Below are 25497 nucleotides of genomic sequence, written 5' to 3' on the forward strand. Positions count from 1 at the left end.
ACGGCAGACTTTTTGGTCATAGAACTTTTTCTTCTTGCATCGAAGGAGATTGACTTCATTTTCTTTTTCAGAGAAAACATGTGGCTCAGCTTTTTTATCAGCGATTTTGGAGACGGGTCCCGGAAGTGTAAATGTCTTTGTTTCATAACATTGCTTCATAAGATGACCGCAGTAGTCCATTGACTCGATTCGGATGCATTTTTTGTAGTTACGATTGCAAGTAGAAGTCAAAAAAGTTGTTACGCCGCGCGATTTTTCCAGAGAGTGTATGTTGGCTTTAGTATTAAATAATTTAAATAATATTTTATCAGACTAATCTACCAATGAGCATGACCGTTATCCAGAACAGGGAACCGATTACAAGATAGGAGTTCATTTGAGGCATTGTAGAAAATCCGTGTTGAGCAAAGCTCATTTTTGCTACTACCTTTTTCTTCCATGTTTTCTCCTTTTTGAAATCTTGTCTTTGAGTATGAATACTTCGCGTTGTTAAAATTTCTTCGGGAAATAAATAAACCTTCTCCCCTTTTTGTTTCAAAACACCAACACAATCACAATCAAGACACTATTTATAAAGTTAAGCTTGAATAAGTACGTTCTCACTAAAATACCCGGACTCTAGTTTTTGTAATCGCATCTTCGTTTAATTGGTTATCTTCTTGAATAACCATAGCTCTCTTTAGAAGAAGAAATTCTTCTGAAAAAAGGAAGTCGCTATGAGACTGCTCTTCGCTACCAGCTTGACAGTTTTACAGTTTTTACCGGCTTTTGCGTCTTCTTAAATATCAAAGTTCTGAGTTGCCTGGTGAAGTTTTCAACATCCAAAATGGGTGTAGGGCGCCCAGGTTCACAATTGTGAACCCGGTTCACAATTTTGTGAACCCGGTTCACAATCTGTGTGAACCCGGTTCACAAAATTTTTAAAAGTATAAAATCAGGGGTCTGTATGCGCTCCGCGCCTGATTTCAAAGAGAAACTCATTTTTGACGTTATAAACTTTCTCTACAGCCGCGCCTTTAGTCAGTTTGAGTCACTTTTTTGACCGAAATTGTGAACCAGGTTCACAAAATTGTGAACCGGGTTCACAAAATTGTGAACCAACCGATTGTGAACCTAGGCGCCCGCCACCCTCCAAAATGGTAAATTTCGTAAAAATGATGGTTCTGAATCAATGAAAAAAAACAAGATCTGAAGCTTTATCCTTATCAATGATAAGTTATCATTCTTGTCCAGTTTTATCTGATCAAAAGTACATTGATTCAATGTTGTAGTTTATGTGAGTAATTTTAATAAAATTAAAAAAAAATCGAATCAATGCGATAAATCAGGAATCTGAGCTGATAACTTCATTCAGCAGTTTTTGATTCTTTTAAGCATTCTGACTTGTTTTTACTGTCACGCAAAGTTAAACAGAAACATCTGGCTTGTGCGAGCCCTTGGTACATAGCAACTTTTTGATGTAGCGACTTGACTTTGTCTCCAATTCAGAAGTGGCATTTTGACGCTTTCAAGAATTCCGCCACGTCATTTTTGTTCCCTTCAAATTTGAAAGTGGAGAATTTGAACTTTCAAAATCAAACTTTCATTTCTGACTACTGTCTCCCACTACGTCACGTGGAATCTTAAAACAAGCGAAACGAAAACAGTGGGAGGTGAAATTTTGAAATCATAAAATGGCGAAATCAGTCGCCACTTTTGACATTTCGGTGTTTTTATTATGGAGAGTATCCAGAACTACCATCAGCAAATGCCAGAAAGGTACATAGCAACGAGAAGCATTTGTTGCCTTTTCTCACCTAGGCCGGGTGCGCAAATGTCGAAAATTTTCTCACCGCAAAACCAAAGAAAAAATATGACCAAGAACAAGTGCGGATATTGCCACTTGGACAAAATCTGAATGGTCATCAATTTCTCAGAAATCACATCTTTCATAAAATTCTCAAAAGAAGACTCTTGTCTCTCGCGTTTAAGAACTGTATATGAGACTGTATTAAAGCCATAACATCAGATTATCAAAAATACTCCTTCTTGTCCAATAAGAACTTTCAAAATTGGTCTTCAGCCAATCAGAAATCCGAAAAATTCCCGTTGCAATATGAAGTTGATTGTATCACTCTTCCCTAATAGGGAATCCCTATTTCTGAAGAGCCCAATAATACAGTGACTAGAAGTACAGTCCCTCAAATAGCTGAGCGGCGCATCAGATGATTAACAGCTCCGGAAAGTGATCGATCATTTGACGAACGAGTTCTCACTCCTTCCAAAACACTTCTCCCAAAACTAGAGCAAAATGCTTTCCTTTTGAGCTGCCAAGTTGAACCCAGGCCAGACGCAATTTACCGACGCGATGAATATAAATGCCCGTAATTACTATGTCGCCAAAGCAAAAAGGAAAAAATCACGCCATTTTGTCAAGAGAAATGATAAAAATCAAGGAAGAAAAAATTAAACCATATATCAACATATGCGATAAGAACAAGAGCTCAGTAAATTGACTTACTGTATTTTGATAGTTTTGCTTACAGTAATGTCAATCAAGTCAGATCCAGTTTTCGATAATAAAGTTCATCAAATGACGCTTATTTTAGACCGGAAGCAGAGTTGACATTTTTCTCCCTCAGATCATTTCATTCAGTATTGACAAAAAGTCCTTTTCGACAGAGGAAACGAGAGATATCTGACTGTAACTCTTACACTTTTCTAGCGTAAAAACGACCTCGTAGTCTTAGACTTGACCCCTGTCATTTTGTTTTCATAGAAAGTTGCCCCTTCTTGGATTGTTGTCCCACAATTGGGAACGAAATGGTAGTCGTAGCAACAAAAATGATGATACAGATATATAGGAAACGGTCTGGGCACACGAGCGCCCAGTAGTAGACTAGTACAGTCACTCGCACAAAAAAATTTATAAAGAGAGAAAATGTTTTTTCTGTTGAAAAACTTCAAAATCTGTTTAGGAAAGAGCCGAGCCCTGGGGTTGATTTTGACCTGGTTTGAGGGGAGTGCTTATTTTTAATTTTATTTGAGAAAGGAATTTGTTATCTACGAGACAAGATAAACAAGAATGGCAGCTCGTCAGGAATTTATCTGTTTCTGTGACGGGTTTTATCATCCCCAGTTTGTCTCAACAGCGTCTCCAAGATAGGATAAAAATGAAACTAGTAACAAACAGAGCTCAGAAATGACTGTAGCGGATAGAGAAACAGAGAGATTTTTGATTTTTTAAATGTCCTCGGGCAAGTTTTGCCTTTGCCCGAGGCGAGTGTCGAGTAAAATTGGGATTTTTTACCCGTTTTTTGTGCCAAAAATCGCGTCAAAAGACAAATACACCTGAACCGCGGTAAATTTAGAACCAGCCCGGAGAAGCGTGACATTTTCCTATCTAGCGCTGAATTAGTTTATGAGCAATTTCTTACAGCATTTCTTCATGCTCGCATTTCCGGAATCCTGGCTGCTGCATGGCCAGCGGAAGCGCCACCCGCTCGTTAGCTGCAATTTTCTAGCCCTCTCGCAGGGCAATAAATTTTTGCCGCCCGCGGATGTCGACCCCGGCTACCGGCAGTCAGATTTGAGTAAATCAAATTCTTTTCTGAAAAATTAATTTTTATGAAAAAAGAGCTCCAACATTTTTTAAAGAGAATCGGCTTTTGAAATTTTGAAATCAAGGAAGAAAATTAGTTTTTTGAAAGATCCAAATCTTCACCTTGACGGTGCAATTTGCCATCTTTATAAATTCAAGAATAGAAGGTAATTGAATTCTCCAGTAATTTGTGTATTCACCGCGAGAGACAAAGGAGAGGGTCTAGCGTTTTTGCTAGGGGGCTAAATTATGCAAAAACTCAATGACCCCGCTGGGCACTCGCCTTGATGCATTTATTGAGGAAATCTGGCCCGCGGTCTGGCCCTTATTTTCCCACAGAGAATTCCAAACTGGCGTGTTTGATTTTCTAATTTTTGATTTACTCAAAGTTCATTTCGCTTCAGAGATTTTCAGATAAAAAGAAAAACTAAGTTCAATGATCAATTTTTTTTTCTACAGAGACATCGCTCAATAAGGCTTCCTTCTATCAAGCTCCTGATTGGTCAATCAAGAGCTCCCCCACTTTACCTTACCCCTAACCCTAACGGAGGGGCCAATAGCAAAATCTGACTGTACATAAAACCGAGTTCAAGCACCCCCTCTTCCATAAAAACCCCATTGTCCCTTTCACTTCCCATAGAAATTCAAATTTCAAGTTGCAACAACGTAACAAAGCCACCAGTGTCGTATCTACTGCTAGTATTTGCACTCTACTCAAGTTATAGCCCCTCAGAAAAGAACAAATTCTGTTTGCTCGCTACTTTTGCTACAGTATATTTAAATATGCTCACTTTCACTGCTGGTGGATTTTTTCTTCACCGGCAATAGTTGCTAAGGAACTGAAAACGGAATGTTTAGATTGTCAGTTTTGTAACTTTTCTCTCAAATCTCTTCGCTGTGGACAACGCCAGAACACACACACACACGCACTCGATCACACTACACGCTACCCCAGAGGAGCTACAGTCAGCTTTCAGTACTACTTCCCAGAGGATAGAAAAACAACACCTAGAACATGGGCTGCAACGGTTCCAAAAGCGCCGAGGTAACTGAAAACCAGAAGCCAGAGGAGCAACCAAAAGGTACTGTACTTTCTTTACTGTAGTTACGGGTGATTTTGTTTATCGAGTTGTTTGACAAGGGAGATTTTCTTCCGAGGAGGTCAACATCAGATAACAAGCTTGTTAGTTCGTAGAAGAATCAATATTTAACTGGATAATACCCGGTAGATACTGTACTACGAAGTTGAACTTTGAAATCAAGGAAGAAAACCATTGATCCAGGTCTTTTGACCAAGCCTAGCTGTGAGTTGAACTCTTACTACAGTGACTTACAGACAGTATGAACTGGCTTCAGTTTGCCCTATCAATTAAGCGAAATGAGTGAACTTATTTGCGCACTAGCCAACACTTCTATTACCGAGTTCAAGTGTATTTGACCAACCTATTTTCTATCCACTTTCTTTCAGCTATTTCTCACGTGGCTATCCATACGGCCTTCTATACAAGCAGATCATTAGTTATTCATAAATGGGCGCTTATTTTAGTACTCGGAATGAAAAGTGCTTTCTTTCGATTTGAATAAACAGTGGATTTTTTAGCTGAAGAAGCTGCACCAGCTGAGCCTGAAGCGATTGAGGTAAAGCCCGAGGAACCCGCCGCTGAGGAAGAAGAAGAAGCACCAGCACCAGCTGCGTCTCCCGAGCCAGAGAAGGAAGCCACCCCTGAGGCTGAGGCTGAGCCAGAAAAGGAGGCAACTCCTGAGGCCGAGGAAGCTCCAGCCAAGGAAGACTCCCCAGCACCCGCCGAAGAGGCCCCAGCAGAGGAGGAAGCCGCCCCAGAAGCCGCAGAAGAGCCAGCCCAGGAGGAAAGCAATGATGAATAAAGAAAAAAGATTCGGAAAACGTAAAAGCCAGACGTGAAAACTACTCGTATAATATTTTTCAATGTTAGTCCGAAAATCCTCCAATCACTTTCTTACAGTCTCCTTTTCAGATATTCCCGCAAACCAGAAACCAAAAAAACATCGGAAAAAATTTGTCACTGACTCGGAAAATTTTGTGCCTCCCTCCCTTTCTCCATTTCTCTATCTTTTTATCACCTCTTTGCTCGCACTTTCTTAGCTAATCAAAACTGTATCAACAACATTTTTATATGAATAAAAAATAGACTATAAACCCTTTTGTTTACGAAAAATAGAATAAATATATTGTCAATATTGATAAATAAATAAATACAGTAAGAATGAAGCAAGAAAAAGAGGATCAGTAGACGGCATGGCGAGCATTTCTGACGGGAGTGCTTCTTCTTGGCATTCTTGGCTGACCGCTTCGTAGTTGAGCTCGTTTTTTCTCGCGGTGAAGTTGGGTAAAGGATTTTGTCATCCAATCGAGTCCGTGTTCCAGGCCATCGCCAGTGATTGCACAGGAAGGTTGAACAAGCCAATTTACGTTTTGCATCGTGTCGAGCCCAAGAAACTCTGGCAAATCTTCTGGCTGCACTGCGTTTTTCGCGTCCTGAGAAGTTAGAAGCGGGATTCTAGAGTGGTTTTGGGTACCTGTTTGTTGGCAAAGACGAGTACTTGGCTACAGTCTTTCATCGCGCGATCGTTCATAATTTTTATGAACTCTTTTCGAGCAACATCGTAACGTTCATCGTCGGAAGAGTCGAATACAAAGATCACTCCCTAAAAGATATTTCTCAAATCAAGAAAAACTACGTAAATGGAGTTTTCTTAATAAAAAAGGAAATCATTCATTATCCAAGAGATTTAGTGTAGCTCAGTAGAAAAGTATGAAGATAATTTATTCCAACCGACAATACGGTAAAACTGTCAAGATTCGGTAACGATAAATTGAAGAATCATTTTAACAAGACAGAAGTATGTAAAATATCGGGTTACTATAAAAAAATATATATTTAGTATTTGCGAAAATTAAACTCAATTTTAAACCATGCGAAAATTTAGCAACAAATATAGGTGTAGATTCATTTTAATTCATGACATAAGAAAATCCAAATTCTTTCTTTTACGTACTTTAGCAGATGTTTTTAGTTAGCGCCATCTTGCCTCTTACCTACCTCGATCAAGATAAGATTTTAAACCGCTGCAAGCACCTGACTTGCTTTAAATTCCAGACTCTCTTTTCAACTCATAGGAGAGAAATTCTCTCTCAGAGAAAAATCGTTTATGAATGTAAACTTTTTATATATCTTTCTTTTTGAAGTCTTTTCTTACCTGAGTTCCAGGATAATAATGTCGCCAAAGTCGTCTGAGATGCTTCTTTCCGCCCAGATCCCAAATGTTCATCGAGATTTTACCGTTTTGATTGGAGAACTCTTCAACGTTGAATCCGATCGTCGGCTCGGTCTTATACGTTTCATACATCTTCAGTCGGTAAAGAATCGTCGTTTTGCCAGATTCGTCCAGGCCGACCATCAAAACGCGGAACTTGTTCTTGCTTTTTTTGCCCAGCGTTTTTGCCGAAATGTTGCCCATTTTAGTTTCTATCAAAAAATAGTAAAAAGAAAACTTCAATGACGGTTTTACGATTTGATTTAGTTTGCTCTGACCTGTAAGTCAGCTAAAACTCAACTGAGGAATCGCTCTTTTTATCTTTCACAACAATCAGATGTTCTAGAGATCCAAAACCAAGCAAAACTCACAAAATTCATTAATAAACTCATATCGTTGATAATATCTGTATTTGATATCATGGAGGAGAGCCTCAAAATATCAGTTTGACATCAAAAAACAATGAAAATAGGGGTTAAGCCAATTTATGGAAATGATTTAATTTCCAGGGTTTTGATTGGTCGGTAGACCAAATACAGCAATCTTATTGGTAGTCCAAAAATCCCGTTCCATAAATTGGTTGAGTCCGAAAATAGAGTGATTTTATATTTTCAGTTATAATTAGACAATTGCAGGTTTCTTTTCGTTACGTAACGAATCGTTCGATGGGTACAAAATTTCGAAAGAAAGGTGTGCATTCCTGCCCCCTCTGCACTTTCTGTCACTTATTTTGTGAACATTGACCCCGACTCTCAGGCGTTTATCTTCTCATGAGAAGATTTCCAGCTTGTGGGCGAAGACCTGTTGTATTTTATTTTTCTTTTCTCGTCAACGCGTGTTTCAGGTTCCGCCACGGTCTCAGCTAATCAGAAAAAACTCGGAACCTACCTTCGCTTCATAAAAAGGAGGGCGCAGCGCGAAATCAACTCATTTTTAATTAACTTTTCAACTTTTTCCAAGAAACACTTTCGCTCGATTTTATAGAGATGGGATTTCCGGTCGATGTTCCTATGGTAAGAAAAGATGCTCATCTTTGTTTTCAACTGTGATTTAAGCCAAGTACGATGGAAGATTTAGTAGCAGGGATCAATTTTTTGATTGCAAAAGATGCTTCGCCAGAAATTATGGTCCAGTACTTTCAGAATTACAAGAATGATGACTGGAAAAAATATGCAATGTGGGATCCTTACAGGTGCTTTTTCAGGAGATTGAATACTTACAGTAGTGAAAACAGCTCTGAAAGGGTTTAAATTACCAATTTATTGGCTTTCTATTAAATTAAATCCATCAAAGAAGTCATATTTTTGAAGATCAATACGATTTTGTTGAGCTGAAATCTCAAAATTAATCCTCAAATTCATCCACTTCTAGATACACTCGAAATTTAATCGAAGAAGTCGACGGAAAATATTCATTGATCCTCCTCTGCTGGCCCGAATCCAACGCCAGCGCCATCCACGACCACCCAAACTCCGACTGCATCATGAAATGCCTCTCTGGAACTGTCAAAGAAACCCGCTTCGCCTGGCCAGAAAAGAAGAAGACGAAAATGACGGAGACTGGCTACACTGTAGGAACAGAGGGAGATGTTATTCACATAAATGGTGAGTTGAGCTCTGGATCAGACTGGACTACAAGGGGCCTCGAGGGATCACCTGACCAAGTTAACATTTTCCACTTTGGAGGTGGGGCAGGAGGCTCGGCTCTCAGCCTATTGCGTAATCGTAATAATGAAACATTATGTATTTTCGTGAGATAAACCCACATGGCCGAAAACATCACGTGGAAGCAGAATTGCTACGGGGAAATTTGCGTCACAAATAACATTTTGGAATAACATCTTGCTCAATCATTTTTTGATGGGTGGGGCGGATGAGTTCAAATCGATCTCATAATGATTAAGACGAAAGAAATAAATCATTTAAGTTAAATTACTTCACGAGAAAGGGCGGGGCGTCACGTGTAGTCCAAAAATCAAAGGTTCTTTCAGATGACCTGGGACTCCACCGCGTTGAAAATCCTTCATCTTCAGAAGGCGCTGTTACTCTCCACTTCTACTTTCCCTGCATTCATGAATGTCTTGTTTTCGACGAAGAAACTGGCAAGGCTCGACGAGTGAAGATGACCTACACTTCCATCCGAGGCGTCAAGCAGACCCCACAACAGAAGATTCAGAGAGCAACAGAATGCAAATAAGCTACAAGAAGATTGGTGCAGGATGCTTTTGTTTTGATACATGTTCATTTTACGTGCTCGCCTGTTATACAAGAATGACTGCATTTGATTGAAGACTGTTCATAAATAAATTCACTGAAACAGAGTCATTGAGAAGGATTTTGGTTTGATAAGTTATTGGGATTGAAAATCATTTAGTTAGTTTTGCAAAATTCTCGCGAAGAATATCAGAAATCTCATCGATTCGCCGATTGTTTTTCAGTTCTTCGGTGAGTTCTTGTATCTTCGACATCAGATCTGAGGACTCGAAGAACTGAGCTTTTGTTTTAATGTCCTTGAAAATTTTGATTATCAATAGCTGTTTAATAAGTTTTACTTCGATTTCAGTTTTTAATTTGTTTATCGTTTTATTTTGATTTTGCGCAAGATCTCTTAGCTCTTCATTATTTTTTTGCAACTCTTCGATTTTTTCTTCGAGTTTGCATTGATCGCCTTCTAGTATTTTTATTTTTCTCTTCATTTTACCGACTCGCGCATTAATTAGCATATTGACTTCAGTCTCTGTCATGCCTGAAAATTTTTTCTTGAGGTTGATTTCTCTCTTACTTTAGGAGTCTAACAGTCTATTTCATTTTAGAAAAAACCTGTATCGACCGCATTAAGAGTCTCTGTAGACACAGAAACATCCGAAAAAGATATTTGAGACATGCTATTGACTCTTGGAAGCTCAGACATTCCGACGGAGAAAAGTTATTACTTTTTTGCGTATACGGAGATTTATCTTGGAAGAGGCTGTCTTTTAAAAATCGCTTCATATATTTGCTAAGCTAACATGGCCATTTTATTCGAGAAGTGACGAAAAAAAAATTGATGATTTTGGGACGTTTTTTATAAGTCTTTGTTGATTTCACTTTCTTTAATCATTTATTAATTATGTCGCAGTACATAAAACCAATCAGAAAATCTACTCGGCAGAAAAGTTGTTACAAGAGATCTGAGCTTCCAGTATCGTTCCATCGGTTGATATCGAGACAGAGGCCATTTCGCAAAAAGAGCATCTTTGTAATCTTCAATCACAGGAGTCAAGTCCACATTTCCATCTCCTCTGTAAGCTTTTCCAGTTCCAAGAAAAGGTACCCTGGGTTCATTGTTCTCGAGAATTCTGACACGACCCTGTGAGCTCTTGAACTCTTTTTTCAAAGACATCTCTTGGGTAGTATTTCCTCGTGCGGTCATCTACACCGCTCCAGAGCTTTTCGGTTAGTTCCTTGATCCGCTCCGGGTTCAAAATTTGGGTTCCTCCCAAATAGTTACCCGGCTCCAGAATCGACACCTTTCAACACAATTTCAAATCCATTATACCTTTTCAAAGCTTACATCAATACTGTATTTATGCAGTTCTAGCCTTAGGGCTTCCCCGAGCGCTTCGACAGCCCACTTTGAAATAGCTTGAATTTTGGTTCGAATTTGATTTTTTGGTCAGAAAAGAGGGTCTAACTTGAACCATTCCGTAAGGAGATCTGCTCGGTTGCATAATTCTGCCGAGCCCAGACGCCATGACCACAATTCTGCCGCCTTCATTCCGCATCAAGGGTATCAGGGCCTTGGAGACACGCGCTACTCCCCACACGTTTACATCCATGAGCTGAAAAGATTCCTTACGTAACTTGATTCTCAAGAAAAAAGAGAGACTGTCTCCAAAGGGACTTGAACGAGAACCAGCACCCGTAGATTTTCTTCTTTTTAAATTTTAGACAAAAAGAAGGCAAGATATAGGAGCACGTGACTAAGTATGGAAAGCGGGCTGAGTTGGCATGAAATCGGCTAAAACCGGCTGCATCGGCGTGGATTACATTCGGCCCTGCTCTAAGCTCATCCCTTTCACACCGATGCAAATCCATCATGTTAGGGCACGAAAATCTTGCGCCGCCGATTATGGCCCGTGATCCAATACTTCATCATTTTCTTTCTTTTACGAACCTTTTTGTAAATTTCAATCGAGGTCCATTCTACATCGCCGAATGCAGAAATGCCAGCATTGTTCACGATACCCTTAAAATTTTCTCAAATCTCTTTTCAACCTCATTTTTCTTACCCAAAGCGGTTTACCGTCCAATTCCTTTTCGATAACTTCGATGAGTTTTTCGATATCTTGATCTTTTGAAACATCGCATTGAAATACAGTGATTCCATTACCCTTCAGGGTTTTTGCACTGTCGCCTTTTTCATTGATTACTGAGGCGAAAACTTTGCACCCCATGTTTTTCAAATCCTGAAGAAAAAATTAAGGGCGCCATAGTCAATACAATTTCTGTAGAAAACGCTTTTAGCAAGGGCATACCCTTAAGAAAAAACATCAAAAACTACCTTTGCAAGAATAAATCCGAATCCACTATCGCATCCAGTCACTAGAATCGCCTTTCCTTTAGCGTCAAGCATTCTGGTCCTCCAGCACGAGGCGCAAAAATAAACAAAAATCAAGCTCCAGCACGGTACGATCGGAAACAATTTGCTCAAAAGCACATTGAAGACGAACAAGATGATGAACATGACATTGAAGTCGGTTCTCTTGCAGTGATTCCCAGCATAGTTGCGGATAAAATTGAAGACTAGATGCAGTACCATCTCTGAAGTGAACTAAAAACGACAGAAAAAGGGGTGGTGTCTCCTTACGCACATAACAAATCGCCGAAATCGGTGACCTTTCAAAAATCAAACAAATTTGTCTTCAAATCAAAGTCATACAAACTTTTCGACCAAGTGTACATTTTTAATTCCAGGAAATTATTTCAATCAGGCTCGGCGATGTTTTCACACGAGTTTTTAATAAAAACAGGCTAAGCTCTCCAAGCTTTCTTCCAAATCAGTTTTACTCATCTCAATTTGATTCAAATTCGACAACGGAAAAATGCGGTAGAATAACAATTCATAGATAGAATGAGTTTTTGAAAAACTAAAAAGAATATTTCGATTTATTTCCGCAAACTAAAAAATGTAAAAGATTAAAAGACACAGTAGTCGGATGAGACTTGAATAAGCACATATGCAGGCGTTCTGTAAATTCGAGATGGCCCGGAACTGTCAATTTGTTCGGTCTTGATCACTTGATCGCCGTCAAGCTCGATCCGTTGTATTTGTAATTCTGGTTGAATATACGAAGAATGGTAAACAAGAAATATATATTTGTCGACCATAATTGTAAGTTCCGAGACTCCTGTCTAAATTCGTATTTTGAAAAATAGAGAGAAAAAATAGTTTTTGATAATAAAACTTCATTCGAATTTTTAATTTCAAATAGAATCTTTGTTAGAATAAACTGCTATGAAAAGTGCAGATTGAAACACAAACTATGATTATTAAATGATGTTGCATGTCATGCTCTGTATGACTAAAAATATCAAACTCAATGTCTTACTTCGTTATTTGTGATTGAATTTTGAGATTGAAGATGTCCAATTAAGCTCCAAATATTGTCTCGAAGAAGCCAGATTTCTGTTGATAGAAGGCTTTTCCGTTTCATTTCGTTATAATGAAACCCTCCAATAGCCAAAAGATTTCCACTTGGGAGACCAACAAGTGAAACTGAGTGAGTCTTGCTACAAAAAAAATAAGCTTCAATTTCTTATCATAATGGCAAACTAAGGAAAGTCGGCCAACGAAAACCATCCAAAAGATGAGTATGTTTCGACTTTGGCTCTAAGATCACTGCTCCAGTCATTTTGGTAGGTACCAACTGTTGTTGGCTGTCCTTGATAAAATCCAAGGGTGGTGCCACTATGGGGAAAGTTTGAAGTATGTGTCGAATAAGTACGTGTTCCATCAAATATTTCACATTTTTTATGTTCGTCATCGCGTGGAAAACAAATTAATCCTAGACTGCCCTGTTCAATTGTAAGTATCGCAGAAAGACTCGTTATATAATTAATAAGCTGCATTGATTGTTTCACAAAAGAACATCCGTCAAGTTTTGAAATCTAATCACATTTTTTTTTAAATTTTTGTGATGTAATTACTTCATGATATCCGAAAAGGTACGCTTCGCCTTTAACAAGTGCATGTTATTTGAATCGCGGGTAGTTTGAAGCAGGTCCTTCGATTTCTGCTTCTGATTTTGTAGATCCATCTCCAGAAAAAATAAAAGCTTCACGGAGATTATTGCCAATCATGAGTATATTAATGTCACTCTAATAAAAAAAAAGTAAATGTTTATTATAAAATATAAAAACCAGCGTAAGTCCTGAAGGGTCCATTATTTGAGAAGGACCAGTTGGTGGTTGAGTTTTTCGCTGACCAGACATGCAGAGCGCATGAGACTTCGCATTACAATCAGCATTTTCAAAAAACATAAACAGCTTATGACCGATTTTTGCGCAGGCTTCCGGTCGACGACGATCAAACCAGTAGATTTTACTCTCGTCGTAATTCGACTTGATCTATTAATTTTATTTATAAACTTATATTACTCTACAGTACCAGTTCGTACTCCTCCCTGAAGTAGGGATCGGCGAGCCAACCATTTTCAAGATGACAGTAAGCTGCTGCTTCAGTAAATTCAAGTTCATCTCGTGAAGTAAAAATTGAGAGATCTCGGTTGATAAACTCATTAACTGCTGCCAAATTTTTCAATCTGGTCAAAAATTTGAGAGATCTTTTCAAAATTTTATTATGGCGGCTGGTTTTAGTGCAAGCATATGACTTTTTGTGTTCATGCACATGAATTTTCGATGAGAATTAAATCACAGAAATTAATAGAACACGTTTCCTGAATCCAATCATTAATCATCTCCCCGAGAATCTCGATGTTCTCACTTGGAGTTTTTGTCTCATCGAATTCGTGCATTTCAACAAGCTCAAAAATCGGAGAAGATTCGCAAGGACCTTCATTTTGATAGAGTTGCATGACTTTTCTTGTGGCTTCATATCTGTTGATGAGTTTTCGCCTCATTTTCCATGGAACTCTCGATCGCAAATCGAAGGCTTCGAAGACAAAGCTGTCAAGATCATCCCAGAAGTCCAAAAATTGTTGATGCGGGGCAGCAGTTTGGCTAAGCCCGATCAAAAAGCTGATCAAAAATGGCTCTCTCATTTTGGATTCAAAACCAGCCTCTGTAGGTCCTACGGTCTTCGATCATTGTTTTTATAGTTTTTAAGTTTTCATTGTTAATTATTCTGACTTCCTACCAGAAGCTGGAATTAAATGGTCTCAACGGAAGCGCTTTTCCTTTTCTTTTTCTGTACAAATAAGGGGATAATTCGTTCGAATCCGTTAGTAAGTACTGTAAACGCAGTATTTCTTCGGCAATAATTGACTCGGCCATCATTGCTTGCCAAAGAAAAGATGGTTGTTCTGGGCGTGGATTGTAATTTCCATCGAATTGTCATTAGAGGGAACCGCAGCCGCGCTCGTCGCGTCGCGGCAAGGACGATTTCACGGCGCCAAACCGAGCAGTGCAAAATGCAATTAAAGATTGCACCACCACCGCCGCCCGCCTCATTAAGGAGCAACCGACGCCGATACTGACTAAAACCAACAACGACATCGGACATCAACTCAAAACTCCACCCGCCACCGCCGCCAAAACCGCCAAAAGCCCCGTTGGACGAGTAAAATATTCACACCACGCATAAAAGTCCAATTCACCTTCTTTTATGAATCGAAATCGAGGATAATTTTTGACAATGCTCGAATTTTTTCCAGCAGAATTTGCACGACCCATTTTCTGTTTGAATCAAGAGTCTCAAGCTGAAAATTGCTTATTTGAATAATGAGAACCGAACCAACCTGAACTTGGCTCGATCTTACTGTATAAAACTGAAGGCCTCAAATCGTTTTCTACCTCATTTACGATTTTGAAGAGAAAGACTCTTTTTTTTTGAAAAAATGGAAAAGAACATAAAATGAAAACTAAATCCTCTGCAATTTTTATTTGATCGAAAGCTTTTTTATAAAAAAATAATTGTTATACATTTCTTTTAATAATTTAAAAACCGAACCAACCTTAACTTGGGTCGATCTTACTGTATAAAACTGATGCTTTCAGATATTTTACTATTTCAATTACGATTTTGATGAGAAAGACTCTCTTTTCGAAAAAAAAAAATGAAAGAGAGCATCAAATGAAAACTAGATTTTGTGTACCTTGTTATATTCTTGATCCATAAAATTATTTTATAAAAAATAATTTCTTTTTAAAATGAAAATCATCACTCCCCATCCAGTCTTCAACTGCGTCGTTTTCATTTGTAATCACTTTGGCTTTAAAAAAAGTTACAAATTTATTATTCAAAATTAAACTGTTTTGAAATGTCATTAAAATACATTCTGTAAGCAGCAAAAAAAAAATGAACGTGAGAGTCTGAATTGCTTGGAATTGTCTGAGATTGAGCGTGAAACGTTTCGAAACATTGAATTTAGCAGCGTTGAGCGAGGCGACTTCTGCGTAACCATAAAGTGAAATAAGCGGAAAATCGAATCTGGGAAGTAAAGAACTAGCGGTCAAGGTGGCCTCATTATCTAACAATTTATTACTCATTTTGCGTGACATTATCGAGGAAAGAAGAGTTTTTGGAGAGATCGGCGCTTTTCTTTCAGGAGTAGAGGCGGAGGATGTTGTCTACCGTGAATTCTTGGGCGCAAGATGGACACTTCTTTGGAACTAGCTCCGTCAAGCAGTGAGAGCAGTACTTTCAAAGGTTAATTAATCCAGGGCCGATAGAATTTTATTGAAATTTGAACCTTGGCTTGTGACCGCATGGGGTGATAGCAGATTCGAATCGATCATCAGTGTTAAACTCATTGAAGCAAATCTTGCAAGATGAATTGCCAGAATGTTCTTCATTGAGACTCGGAGGGTTTTTGAAATTCAAGTATCGATCTCGCGCTGCCGTCAGATTCCGCAAACTATGCTCACCCTCATTCAATTCAGCTTGGTTCATTTCAAGCCTTGTCAAAATGTCTCTATTGCGTTGTTCCTGATTTTTTATTTTCTCGTTCAAATGACCCAACACAATTTCCTCAGAACACTTCTGAACCTTCTTCATAGCATCATTACAGCATGTGGAAAAGTAGTAATCAGCGAAGGAAATTGATCGACTCTCGCAAGAATTCACGCGGCATTTGAATTCTGGATACCACATACGTCCGCCATACTTCTTGTGAAATGAGCAGTAAGTGTTTCTCCCGTCCTCGTACATTTGATGAGTTATTCTTGAATAACGTTATATAATCGCTAATAAAATCAAATATTGATAAACCTCTGGCAATCTTTACACGCCGTCTTAGTAGTATAGCGATGATTAAGAAATGAAAGATGGGAACTAGAGAGTGAGAACCATTTAACATCCTCAGTCATTTGAATATTCTCATAACAAAACTTCATTTTTCTCTTTTGAAAGTCTGATTTCTTTAGCAATAAATTATTGACAATAATTCTTCACATCCTTGTACGTTATGCAAAGAGACAGAGACACCACTGCCACACAAAAAAAAAACGTTTGCTCGCACACGCGCGTTGTGCAAAGAGGGATGATGATGGCTGTTGCTATCCGATAATTTGCGCGCAGCTGAGTCGCCTCCCTAAACCGCTCATTTTCGAAGCTTTTTGATTTCTCGTTGAATTTACTTTCCTCCCTGTTTTTGCTCTCCTCTTCACCTGACATAAGTTAGAATCATTTTTACTTTACGTCTGAGTCAGAATTGTAAACGAAAAGTCTGCCTTTTTGAAATCGATGAACTCTGGAATTCGCGTTTTTGGGAGAATGATTAACATGGAAGTAGGAAACATATTCATGGCTTGTTCTGCCTCTTTCTTTCTGAACAACTTTTTGAACAAGAGTGTCGGTTTCTCGGACAAGCGCCCCGCTCGCCCCAAATTAACCGCAGCAGACCAAGCGCTTCCTCGAAACATGCGCCGACAATAAACCTCGTTATGGTTAGATTTTCTTCTTCAGCTTCATTTTTTCCTTCGTTTTTTTCTTCATTTTTCGTCTTTGAAAATCCGATAATTGCTTCTCCCGAAAACTCCAGGGCGAAAAATGCACGCTCCCAGAGCTGATCCTAGCTATATCAGTGTCCTGTGTTTTGATTTTGTGCGCTGGGCAGCTTGGGCTTATTGGACTCTCATTTCAACTCTCTGTTTTCCAAAAGCGGCGATAATCTTCCAACGAGCCAGAAAAAGTTGTAAAATTAGACTCGGCCACGAAACTTGAGCATTTTTCAACACCAGGTTAGCACTGTCCGACGGTCAACAAAGCGGACTTCATTAACCTGTTTGGTAAATTCTGACCAACAGGGTGGTAAGGCGCTAATTGTCAGGCAGACAATTTATTTGTCTCGCAGACGAAAATCCTCTCGAAAAAACACCTTCTTGATAAAAATTTATCTGGTAGACGAAAATTCGTCTGGTAGACAAAAGTTCGTCTGGTAGACCAAAAAACGTCTGGTAGACAAAAATTCGTCTGGTAGACAAAAATTTGTCTGGTAGACAAAAATTCGTCTTGTAGACAGAAACTCGTCTAGTAGACAAAAATCTGTCTGGTAGACAAAAATCTGCCTAACAGACAATCATTTGTCTAGCAGACAAGATCTCTGTCTCGTGACGAGACTCTCGTCGACAAAGGCCTTGTCTGATAGACAGAGGAGAAAAAATATATATTTATCTCCAAATCGAATAGAACATCTCCATGTCACAGTTTATTTGGTCTGGGAAAGAATCAGCATTTCAGGTGTTCATTAATCACTTCCGTTTATTGCTTTACCGAGAAAGCAATCCGTGTTCTGCATTGTTTCGCTACATTCGTCGAAAACACGGAAAAGCGGAATACACCGCGAAAACTTCCGGATTAGTGGAGAACTCGCCGGCTAGAGCAACAACCTGGACTTAATCCGACGCTCTCCGCTGATCTGGAAAAAATAGCTCCGACGGTTTTATGCTGCTCATTGCTAATTCGGCTATCACGTGCCAGATGCTTGTAACTCTACTGTTTACTTGTAATGAGATGGCTTTACGAGCGGTTGAAATACACAAGTTCGAAAAATCGGACTTTTCAATATCCAAAAATGCCTCAAAAGTGAATCAACTGAAAGAAACCGAGGAGAAGGTAAAATTAGCTGCCAAAATAGCGGATCATCCGCGATAAAGTAACTTGGACAAGTGGAAACGAAAAGTTGCGATTTGAAAATGTCACCACGCTCTAAGGAAATACTGACATTTCAAACTTCCTGTTTTGCGGCTCAATCCACAACCGCACATTTCGAGGTTTGAATACTTTTTGAGCACGTTTTTTGGAATTTTTATTTCTTGAACAAGATCGCAGCAAATTCAAAAGCAATTGTTGTTCCGGCAATAACTCGGGTCAGGGTGTCAATGTTTTCAGCAAGAGCCTTATCTTCTTCAGCATTATTGTTGTTCTCAAGCTGTGATTCTTCTGTACTGGTAGTTTGTCCATCAGACAAAGATATATTCGATCGAAGATCATGAAGATTTTTCTCCATCTTCCTCATTCGATCATTCAACCTGCGATCTTCCTGTTCTTTCTCAAGTTTATCATTTGCTGATTAAGGGTATCCCTCTCTAAACCTCTCTTTTCAAGGAAAAAGGATACCAATCCTGAGTTAACCTGCAGCTCAAATATTTTTCGATTCAAACTTGTGATTTCATCCCTCAAATCATCAGCTTCCGATTTTTTCTTTTGCGACTCTCTTGAATAAGAAACGTCCGAAAAACTTATTTCAGAGCTTGACGCATTTGAGCTGAGCATCTTTTCGTTTTTCAACAAAAATGAGCAGCTTATTATCTGATTGTAAAACAGGTCTTTTGCGAAGAGAACAATAAAAAAGTGATTTTGAGCTTTAGATTTTTAATTGATGCTTGCGACGAATGTAAAACGCGAAAACAAACACAAACAGCTTCCAGTACGCAAGTAGCCCGCAACGAGCTTCTTTAGCATCTCCGTGGCGAATCGGGATTTGTTGTAACACATTCACAAATTCTCTTGTTACAGCTTTTTGAACACGGTTTCCTTTCCCAAGACTGAAGCTAGAAAAACTCAAGAGTAAAAAAATAAATTTATTTAAAAAAAATTACAATTAACAGAAAACTCATCAAATGAGTGCCATTCCAAGACTTCCAAGAAACCGTCCAATGTAATAAAGAACATTCATCAGAATCGCCACTAAAAAACCTTATTTCAAATAAATTGAATAAAGAATACCAAAAACGAGCCATTCAACAAACATCAGCACACATGATAAAATCAACTTGATGTGGCCAAGTCGCGATCGAGGAGCAATATCGTCGAATTCTTCCAAATCCATGGTCAGGTTCAGCTTTTCTTACAGTAAGAATACAGTTGTGTTCTTATCAACTTACCTTCGAGGCAACATTTCGGCTCAAAGAGCTAAATTTCTCACTGACGAGGATGCTTCCTCGAGAAAGGGTGGACTGCCTGAAAGAGGAAAAATTAAGGGGGAGGTCGTCGAGAAAATTTTTTTCGCCTTTTCAAAATTTTGATTATATTTTTGGATTCCTCGATAAAAATGGAGTATTTTTGGTCTCTAGCCTTTTCTCAATTTGTTAACTTTTTAATGTAAAATTTTCGATTTTAAGTCTCGAACTTGAAATTTCTTGAAAATTATAAGTTGATGATTTCGTCGAAAAACTATCTGAAATTGATTATTATTTACTAAGCATTGTTTTAAAATGATTTCTGACTAATTATTTTTAAAAAAATCCTAGTCTTTGTAATTCTTGTAGAATTCTCCATGAAAAAATGGCTAAAAATGTCGATTTTGACGAAAATCGAATATTTTTAATCAATAAGAAAAAAATTTTTATGAAAGTTACCCTTAATTTTTTTATCGCCGGTTAATTTTTAAGGGTCTAAACTATTTATAAATTATATTTGATGAAGAAAAAAAAAACTCGGTTTTCAAGATTTTTTGGTCACGAGACACCCCCACTTCAGTCCTAATTTTTGAAAAATTAAAAAAAAAATTTTTTTTCTGCTTTTCGCCGGTTAATTTTTCAAACCCTTTTCTTTCAATCTGAAAAGTCAGAATTTTCCTATCTAATCGGGTTTCTCCGCATTTTTGGTCACGGAAATCCCGATTCTCGTCGACCTCCCCCTTAAGGGTCTACCCAAGCTTAATTTTCAACCGCGAAAACGGCCAATAAGAACCTCTAAACGTCATTTTTACCTTGATGGCTGCTTTTCTAGCGGTTGCATGGCACTAAGATCCAACTCTATTTTCTTCCACAACCGCCTGAGAATTCTAGAGATGAAGAGCTCCTTACTTCTAAATTTTCAACTTTCCCAAAATCGCCTTTTCAAAATTTGGTGCTATAATCACCCGCCTTGCTGTATCCGCTCATCCCGGGGGATCAACCGGATTCCTCAAATGATCGGTCATTATCTCCAACCTGCTCTTTTTTTGCAAGAAAAAAAATGAGATGGATTAAATATTTTATCGTTTTTATTTAATATTTTTGTCCTCGTAACACATTTTGCGACAGAATTCAGTTTTTCGTTTTTTTGTACAGATATTTTTGTGATTGAAGTGTTTTTCAAAATAGAGAAGTCGAAAGCATTTGCTAGTAGCAGAATCTTGATGATTTAAAATTGTAAAATATGTACAGTTAGAAACTCTGTAAATAAAATAGTTTTTGGCACATGAAAGGTTGATTCTTCTTTTTTTAATTTTAGGCAAAATTCAAGCTTGGTTCTTCTTATTGGCTTGAATAAATATTATTGTACGGGTTGTAATGTCCTCCGAGAGGATCCAAAGTCGGGACGTATCCATATTGTGGCTGGTAGAAGCTCGTCTGCGCCGCGTAGGGAGTGAAAGTCAGCGGATTGGCGGAAGAGTCGCCGAAGCCGGAAGAATTGTTGCTCGAATTTGGGCTGGAAGAATTCTGATCGGAGCCAGGCGAGCGGGCGTCGTGGCCAGAATCGGAGCCGGAGTTTTCTTCGATTTTCGTGATTGCTTCGACGGGAGCGACTGGGGTTTGCTCGGCTGTTGGGATTGGCGGGGAGGCCAGGGCTGGCGGCGCTGGTGTTTCGGTCGAAGGGGTTTCGAGTGAAGGAGTATGCGAGGAAAGGAAACTCGTCGCGGAAGGGAGCTCACTCGGCATCGAGGAGGTGGTTGAGATTGAGGAGTAGTTGAAGTTCTAGAGAGGAAGGTTAGTTGATGAATGATGTAAGGTAAGAAAATTGATAATATTAGCGTTTTTTGTCCATGTTATTTTTGTTGACTTACCGGTTGGCCATAGTTGGGAGTAGGAGCAAATTCAACACTTGGCTGATACGGGGATGAGAATTCTGGGATCGTGGAATACATCGATGTCACTGGAGGAGCCACAGGAGTCGAAGCATAGCTCTGCATGGAGACCATTGGTGGTGGGGGAGCCCCGGAAGGAGTCGATGCTCCCATCATTGGAGAGTGAGAAGAGGGGAAGGGAGGAAGAGGACCGGTGATTTGAGAAGCGGTCATTTGTTTTCGCCAGCGAGCGCGTCGATTCGAGAACCAAACCTGAAATTGGAGTTGAGAAGAAGATTTCTTGAAAATGGGGAATTGTTAAGCCGTTCCTAGAACAAGCTGTGGGTCAGGCCGCGTTTGCGGAAGTGGCTTCTGCCGATTTTGGCGCCCTGTTGTGGCGAGTTTAGTGGCTTGTGTAATCACTACAAAGCTAATTTTACGGCTGCGGTGGGCCCCGGCCCCCCAAGACCCAGGTACGGTCCAGTCAGTTTTCTCGTTTTCTTTCTAGTTGTCGGACCGCTTTTTTGTGACCGCCACTTATTTGTCAGCCTGACCGCGAAAGACCACTCTATATTCATAAGCAGAAATAATCTTGTTTGTCTTTTCAGGTTCATGTTAAAAAAGAAGGCGATCTGATAAGACAGTCTCCCGCCGAGCAAAATGGCTAGCCACAATGAAATATTCTCGGCGTGGTTTTTATGTTTACATTAAAATACTGGCTCCCCGCTGTGCCTATTTTTCCACCTGCGCGCTGTGTCGCCAAGAGTTAATCACTGGTGATAACCTGCTGGTTGAAAATATTGTGATCACCCGCCGCGCGAAAATTGAAAAATAAGCACCTCGAGGAAAATGGACCTAAAGATCCATCCCTACAGCGAAGACTCTATAATCCGAAAAAATAATTATTTCTGATTGGCTATCGCAAAAAAACCTCGCTTTTTATTCGCTAATCATTCGAAAGGGGCCTCAAAATATAGTTTTTTTTACCTGAACTCTTGCTTCAGAAAGACCAGTTCTTCCGGCGAGTTCTTCTCTTGTGTAGATATCTGGATAGTGCGTCCTTTCAAAGCACTTTTCCAGCTCGTCCAGCTGATTGGCAGAAAAGGTAGTTCTCGATCTTCGTTGTTTTCGTTTCAGCGGCAAGTTGACTCCATCTTCATCCTCTGATCCGTCAGATTTGTCGCTTCCCGGGTCGATTTGTCCTTCCTGTCCAGGTTCTTTCTTGACATCAGCTGGTTCAGGAACGCCATGAGCTCGAAGAGTCCGAGAAATTGTCGAAACCGATGGTGCCGCGGATCGCTCGCAATCGCCGTTTTTGATGAGCATTTCACGCAGCTCCCATGAGAAGATTCCGGCGTTTTCTCGCGAGTATTGGAGGATCTTTTCTTCGATCTCGGGCGCGGTTCCTTTCGTCTTGTTGCCGCCGATGGAACCGGGTTTGATCGAACCGGTTTCTTGGTATCTAAAGAAAAGTTTATTAGCTTGGCTTGTGTTTTGACCTTGATTTCAACAAGGCGTGAAATTCGTGTCTTAATCCCTTCCCGCCCAGGTGCAACCTTGTAACTGAAACTAACTGCAAGGATATCAGTGCTCTCCTCTGCACGGGTATTAAATAATGCGTAAAATTCTGATCGCAGATTACGAGGTGTCAAACCCAGTCCCAATTTACAAACAACGATTTCGTCACGCTCCTATCGGTATTATCGTTGGCACCCGAATTAAGGAGTCATCCCATGAAGGGATTAGAGAAAACCGCAAAATATACATTTAGAAAACAGGACCTGAGTTTTGAGTATTCTGAGATTTCAGAAAAACACGCGATTTTTATAAGAAAATATTGTTTTTCAATGACTTATTCTTCAGTAAAATCAATTAGGAGGCCCTGCACCTTAATTTCTAACACACTTTTCGACTATTTTTAACATTTTGACACCCTTATTTTATCATTATAATCGGAAGTTTAGACGATTATTAGGAAAATTTAGCCAGAAAAAGCGACTTTCGAATTGACTCCCTTAACAAAAAATGGCTGATAAATGCCAGACAAAGTAGAAAAACTACGATAGGAAAGAAAAAACCTTGCCGTGGCCTTTTTTTCTCAGGTCGGAAAGAGAGCTGGACAGGCTCAAATGTCGGCCTCTATTTAGCCTTTTTGTCCTTAGCTAGCTGGCTTTTGGAAACGCAACTCGCGGCGCCTCAGCGGCGGTGGTGCTCACCATTCACCACCAATTGACAATTGTTGCACCATGTCATGAGAAAGAACGCGAGCAGATTTTATTATTAGGGGTGGTGCTAAGCCTGCCGACTGGCATTTAACTTGAATGGTACTTTTTTGGCTCTTTTATAAAACAGTTCAAAAGACCGGTTTCTTGAAAAGATTTTAAGGGTGTCAACGAAATAATCAATTTTTGAAAGTTCCAAAAAGTTCTTTTTTGAAACCTAACGATTTTTTTCTTGAGAAAAAGTTCCATATTTTCTCGCGGGTGTCAAAACTAAAAGCTCGAGTTTTAGTAACGACGCGTGCGTACAAACTAGTGCCCGATCGGCTGGTGTTTTTCAGGTAACGGGGGATCACTGGGGGTGATGAATCCATTCAACAAAAATAACCACCCACTGCAGCTGAGCTTTTTAATAAAAATAATAATGGGTCGGGTCCTTGTGGGGAGTCATGGGAAAGAAATGCTAGAATCGATACTGTAGCTCTTTTAATTTGTTCAATTGTAGGTCAAAGGGACTGTCTGACAGACAAAAGGTTTGACATCAAAGAAATCAATCAAACTTGAAAACTCTAGAATTCTCGAAAGTTGAAAGTTACCTGCAAAGAATCTTCGATACGCATCCATGTGAGACCCTCAGTTGTCTTGAGATCACACAGGGTCTGACGCCCATTGCAGCCATTTCTACGATTTTGTGTCGAATATGCGTCGGCAAAGGTCGACCGTTGATGAAGACTCCGCCGAGTTGATTCATTCTTCCTTGCCCTAAAAGAAATCATCGTTAGATAGAATCATCCCTTTTTTCATAAAATTTGGCCGGCAAAAAGAGAAAATTGCGCTCTAAAATTACAGAATAGGAGTTTGATCCCCTTAATCTCCGCCTCTTTCTTCAATTTCTTACCTTCCATAGGAAAGGGAGCCGGGCGAAACGGCTGGGCCGCTCCTAGATTTGGCGCTTGCATCGTTTTTTTTTGGAGTTTTTTTAGTTTTCTTCCTTGATTTCACTCGATTTTTTCAATATCTCTCAGACAAGTATCCTCTTTTTACGATCAAAGTTTTAAAAAACAGGGATTGCTCCACTTTGGAATGAAATTCGATGTTTTGAGTAAAGCTAGAAGCTGGTGGCTTGAGCTCTGGGCTCACGATGCAGCCAGTCCTTGGCTCTTGCGTTCCGCTAGGCGGCGCGCTATTTTTAGTGCGACACGAGATCGCTCCCCGGCGCGCTGCGGGACTGAGTTTTTTTCTGGCTCCCGAGCGCCCCGGTAAAGGGTTTACTTTTCCTTAGTTTATTAATAAAATAGCTGTTTGATTAAAAAAATAGACATGACTTTGGACAAAGATCATTTTCTGGTTTAAAATCGACCGCCTGAACAAACAGAACAACTCGTCAGCAGGTGCGTTTCGTTTCTTTCTTTTAAATGATGTGTGTTGAGCTACTTCTTGAAATTTTTGAAACAGTAGCGAAGACTAACTTTTTACGAGGCCAAATGCCAACTCAGTTATTTCCACATTTGGGGCCAATTCGCGAAATTGCGCGTTCTTAGATCTTCAAATGGCGCAGGCAGATTATTTGTTCCGCATTGATACTCTGTACTTTTGTATTTTGATTAAGGCCCTCCCTTGGAAACTAAAAAAAATAATTCATCAGAAAGGATAATCTAAAATCAGGGCATAAAAGTCATCTTGAAATTTTAACCCCCTTCTGCGTGAAAACCATTTTACTGGAAACGCTCTTTTTAGCGAATATCGAAGCGAGACCCTTAAATTTTCTGTTGATTTATAAGTTTTACATCAAATTTAAGGGTGTCTCGAAGATATCGTTGTTTGAAAAAGAGGCGATTTTATTGGGAAAATTTCGAATTCTGAGCTTTTCCAAAACCAAAAGCCCAAATTTCATCCCCTTTGATGTGTTCGATCTTGCATTAAACTTGGATTGAACGGTCAGGATCGGGTTAACCCGGCTGAGCGCAATCTTG

The 25497-nt window shown here is 39.4% G+C and overlaps 5 protein-coding genes and 1 long non-coding RNA gene across 6 annotated transcripts; 2 read left to right on the plus strand and 4 right to left on the minus strand.

Moving 5' to 3' along the window:
* The first annotated feature begins 4442 nt into the window (after window positions 1-4442).
* On the plus strand, window positions 4443-5744 carry LOC145707138 (uncharacterized). Its single transcript, XM_081784629.1, has 3 exons — window positions 4443-4662; window positions 5181-5527; window positions 5575-5744. The coding sequence occupies exons 1-2, from the start codon at window positions 4596-4598 to the stop codon at window positions 5462-5464; spliced, it is 351 nt and encodes a 116-aa protein (XP_081640755.1). The 5' UTR covers window positions 4443-4595; the 3' UTR covers window positions 5465-5527; window positions 5575-5744.
* A 79-nt stretch (window positions 5745-5823) lies between these two features.
* LOC145706004 (ADP-ribosylation factor 6-like) lies at window positions 5824-7159 on the minus strand. The gene is made up of 4 exons (XM_081783515.1): window positions 7130-7159; window positions 6818-7086; window positions 6137-6265; window positions 5824-6095 (listed from the first exon to the last, which is right to left on the minus strand). The coding sequence occupies exons 2-4, from the start codon at window positions 7076-7078 to the stop codon at window positions 5844-5846; spliced, it is 642 nt and encodes a 213-aa protein (XP_081639641.1). The 5' UTR covers window positions 7079-7086; window positions 7130-7159; the 3' UTR covers window positions 5824-5843.
* A 528-nt stretch (window positions 7160-7687) lies between these two features.
* Window positions 7688-9194, plus strand: LOC145704102 (cysteine dioxygenase type 1-like). The gene is made up of 4 exons (XM_081781541.1): window positions 7688-7887; window positions 7930-8066; window positions 8246-8478; window positions 8865-9194. Exons 1-4 carry the CDS (start codon window positions 7861-7863, stop codon window positions 9068-9070), a joined length of 603 nt encoding a protein of 200 aa, XP_081637667.1. The 5' UTR covers window positions 7688-7860; the 3' UTR covers window positions 9071-9194.
* An 867-nt stretch (window positions 9195-10061) lies between these two features.
* Window positions 10062-11675, minus strand: LOC145699833 (D-beta-hydroxybutyrate dehydrogenase, mitochondrial-like). The gene is made up of 6 exons (XM_081777092.1): window positions 11417-11675; window positions 11145-11321; window positions 11030-11101; window positions 10548-10694; window positions 10427-10486; window positions 10062-10382 (listed from the first exon to the last, which is right to left on the minus strand). The coding sequence occupies exons 1-6, from the start codon at window positions 11672-11674 to the stop codon at window positions 10194-10196; spliced, it is 903 nt and encodes a 300-aa protein (XP_081633218.1). The 5' UTR covers window position 11675; the 3' UTR covers window positions 10062-10193.
* A 7484-nt stretch (window positions 11676-19159) lies between these two features.
* Window positions 19160-20273, minus strand: LOC145708558 (uncharacterized). The gene is made up of 4 exons (XR_014134842.1): window positions 20247-20273; window positions 19420-19495; window positions 19262-19376; window positions 19160-19222 (listed from the first exon to the last, which is right to left on the minus strand). It is a non-coding gene; the product is annotated as an uncharacterized LOC145708558 (long non-coding RNA).
* A 251-nt stretch (window positions 20274-20524) lies between these two features.
* On the minus strand, window positions 20525-24641 carry LOC145708254 (protein gooseberry-like). The gene is made up of 5 exons (XM_081785946.1): window positions 24423-24641; window positions 24121-24286; window positions 22293-22767; window positions 21306-21578; window positions 20525-21216 (listed from the first exon to the last, which is right to left on the minus strand). The coding sequence occupies exons 1-5, from the start codon at window positions 24481-24483 to the stop codon at window positions 20776-20778; spliced, it is 1416 nt and encodes a 471-aa protein (XP_081642072.1). The 5' UTR covers window positions 24484-24641; the 3' UTR covers window positions 20525-20775.
* Window positions 24642-25497: the final 856 nt, after the last annotated feature.

The sequence above is a fragment of the Oikopleura dioica genome, chromosome 1 (genome assembly GCF_907165135.1).
Source record: "Oikopleura dioica chromosome 1, OKI2018_I68_1.0, whole genome shotgun sequence".
NCBI lineage: Eukaryota > Metazoa > Chordata > Appendicularia > Copelata > Oikopleuridae > Oikopleura > Oikopleura dioica.

Excerpts from the sequence above, each read along its gene's own strand:
- LOC145707138 (XM_081784629.1), top strand. The coding sequence starts at position 4,596 with ATGGGCTGCAACGGTTCCAAAAGCGCCGAGGTAACTGAAAACCAGAAG. Across the intron at positions 4,663-5,180 it reads GCCAGAGGAGCAACCAAAAG|CTGAAGAAGCTGCACCAGCT; the intron begins GTACTGTACTTT and ends TGGATTTTTTAG.
- LOC145706004 (XM_081783515.1), bottom strand. The coding sequence starts at position 7,078 with ATGGGCAACATTTCGGCAAAAACGCTGGGCAAAAAAAGCAAGAACAAG. Across the intron at positions 6,266-6,817 it reads ATTATTATCCTGGAACTCAG|GGAGTGATCTTTGTATTCGA; the intron begins GTAAGAAAAGAC and ends AATATCTTTTAG. Across the intron at positions 6,096-6,136 it reads TCGTCTTTGCCAACAAACAG|GACGCGAAAAACGCAGTGCA; the intron begins GTACCCAAAACC and ends CTAACTTCTCAG.
- LOC145704102 (XM_081781541.1), top strand. The coding sequence starts at position 7,861 with ATGGGATTTCCGGTCGATGTTCCTATG. Across the intron at positions 7,888-7,929 it reads TTCCGGTCGATGTTCCTATG|CCAAGTACGATGGAAGATTT; the intron begins GTAAGAAAAGAT and ends CTGTGATTTAAG. Across the intron at positions 8,067-8,245 it reads GCAATGTGGGATCCTTACAG|ATACACTCGAAATTTAATCG; the intron begins GTGCTTTTTCAG and ends ATCCACTTCTAG.
- LOC145699833 (XM_081777092.1), bottom strand. The coding sequence starts at position 11,674 with ATGGTACTGCATCTAGTCTTCAATTTTATCCGCAACTATGCTGGGAAT. Across the intron at positions 10,695-11,029 it reads CGATTGAAATTTACAAAAAG|CTCATGGATGTAAACGTGTG; the intron begins GTTCGTAAAAGA and ends GAATCTTTTCAG. Across the intron at positions 10,487-10,547 it reads CTCCTTACGGAATGGTTCAA|TGGGCTGTCGAAGCGCTCGG; the intron begins GTTAGACCCTCT and ends GCTATTTCAAAG.
- LOC145708254 (XM_081785946.1), bottom strand. The coding sequence starts at position 24,483 with ATGCAAGCGCCAAATCTAGGAGCGGCCCAGCCGTTTCGCCCGGCTCCC. Across the intron at positions 24,287-24,422 it reads GGCTCCCTTTCCTATGGAAG|GGCAAGGAAGAATGAATCAA; the intron begins GTAAGAAATTGA and ends GATTTCTTTTAG. Across the intron at positions 22,768-24,120 it reads GTATCGAAGATTCTTTGCAG|ATACCAAGAAACCGGTTCGA; the intron begins GTAACTTTCAAC and ends ACTTTTCTTTAG.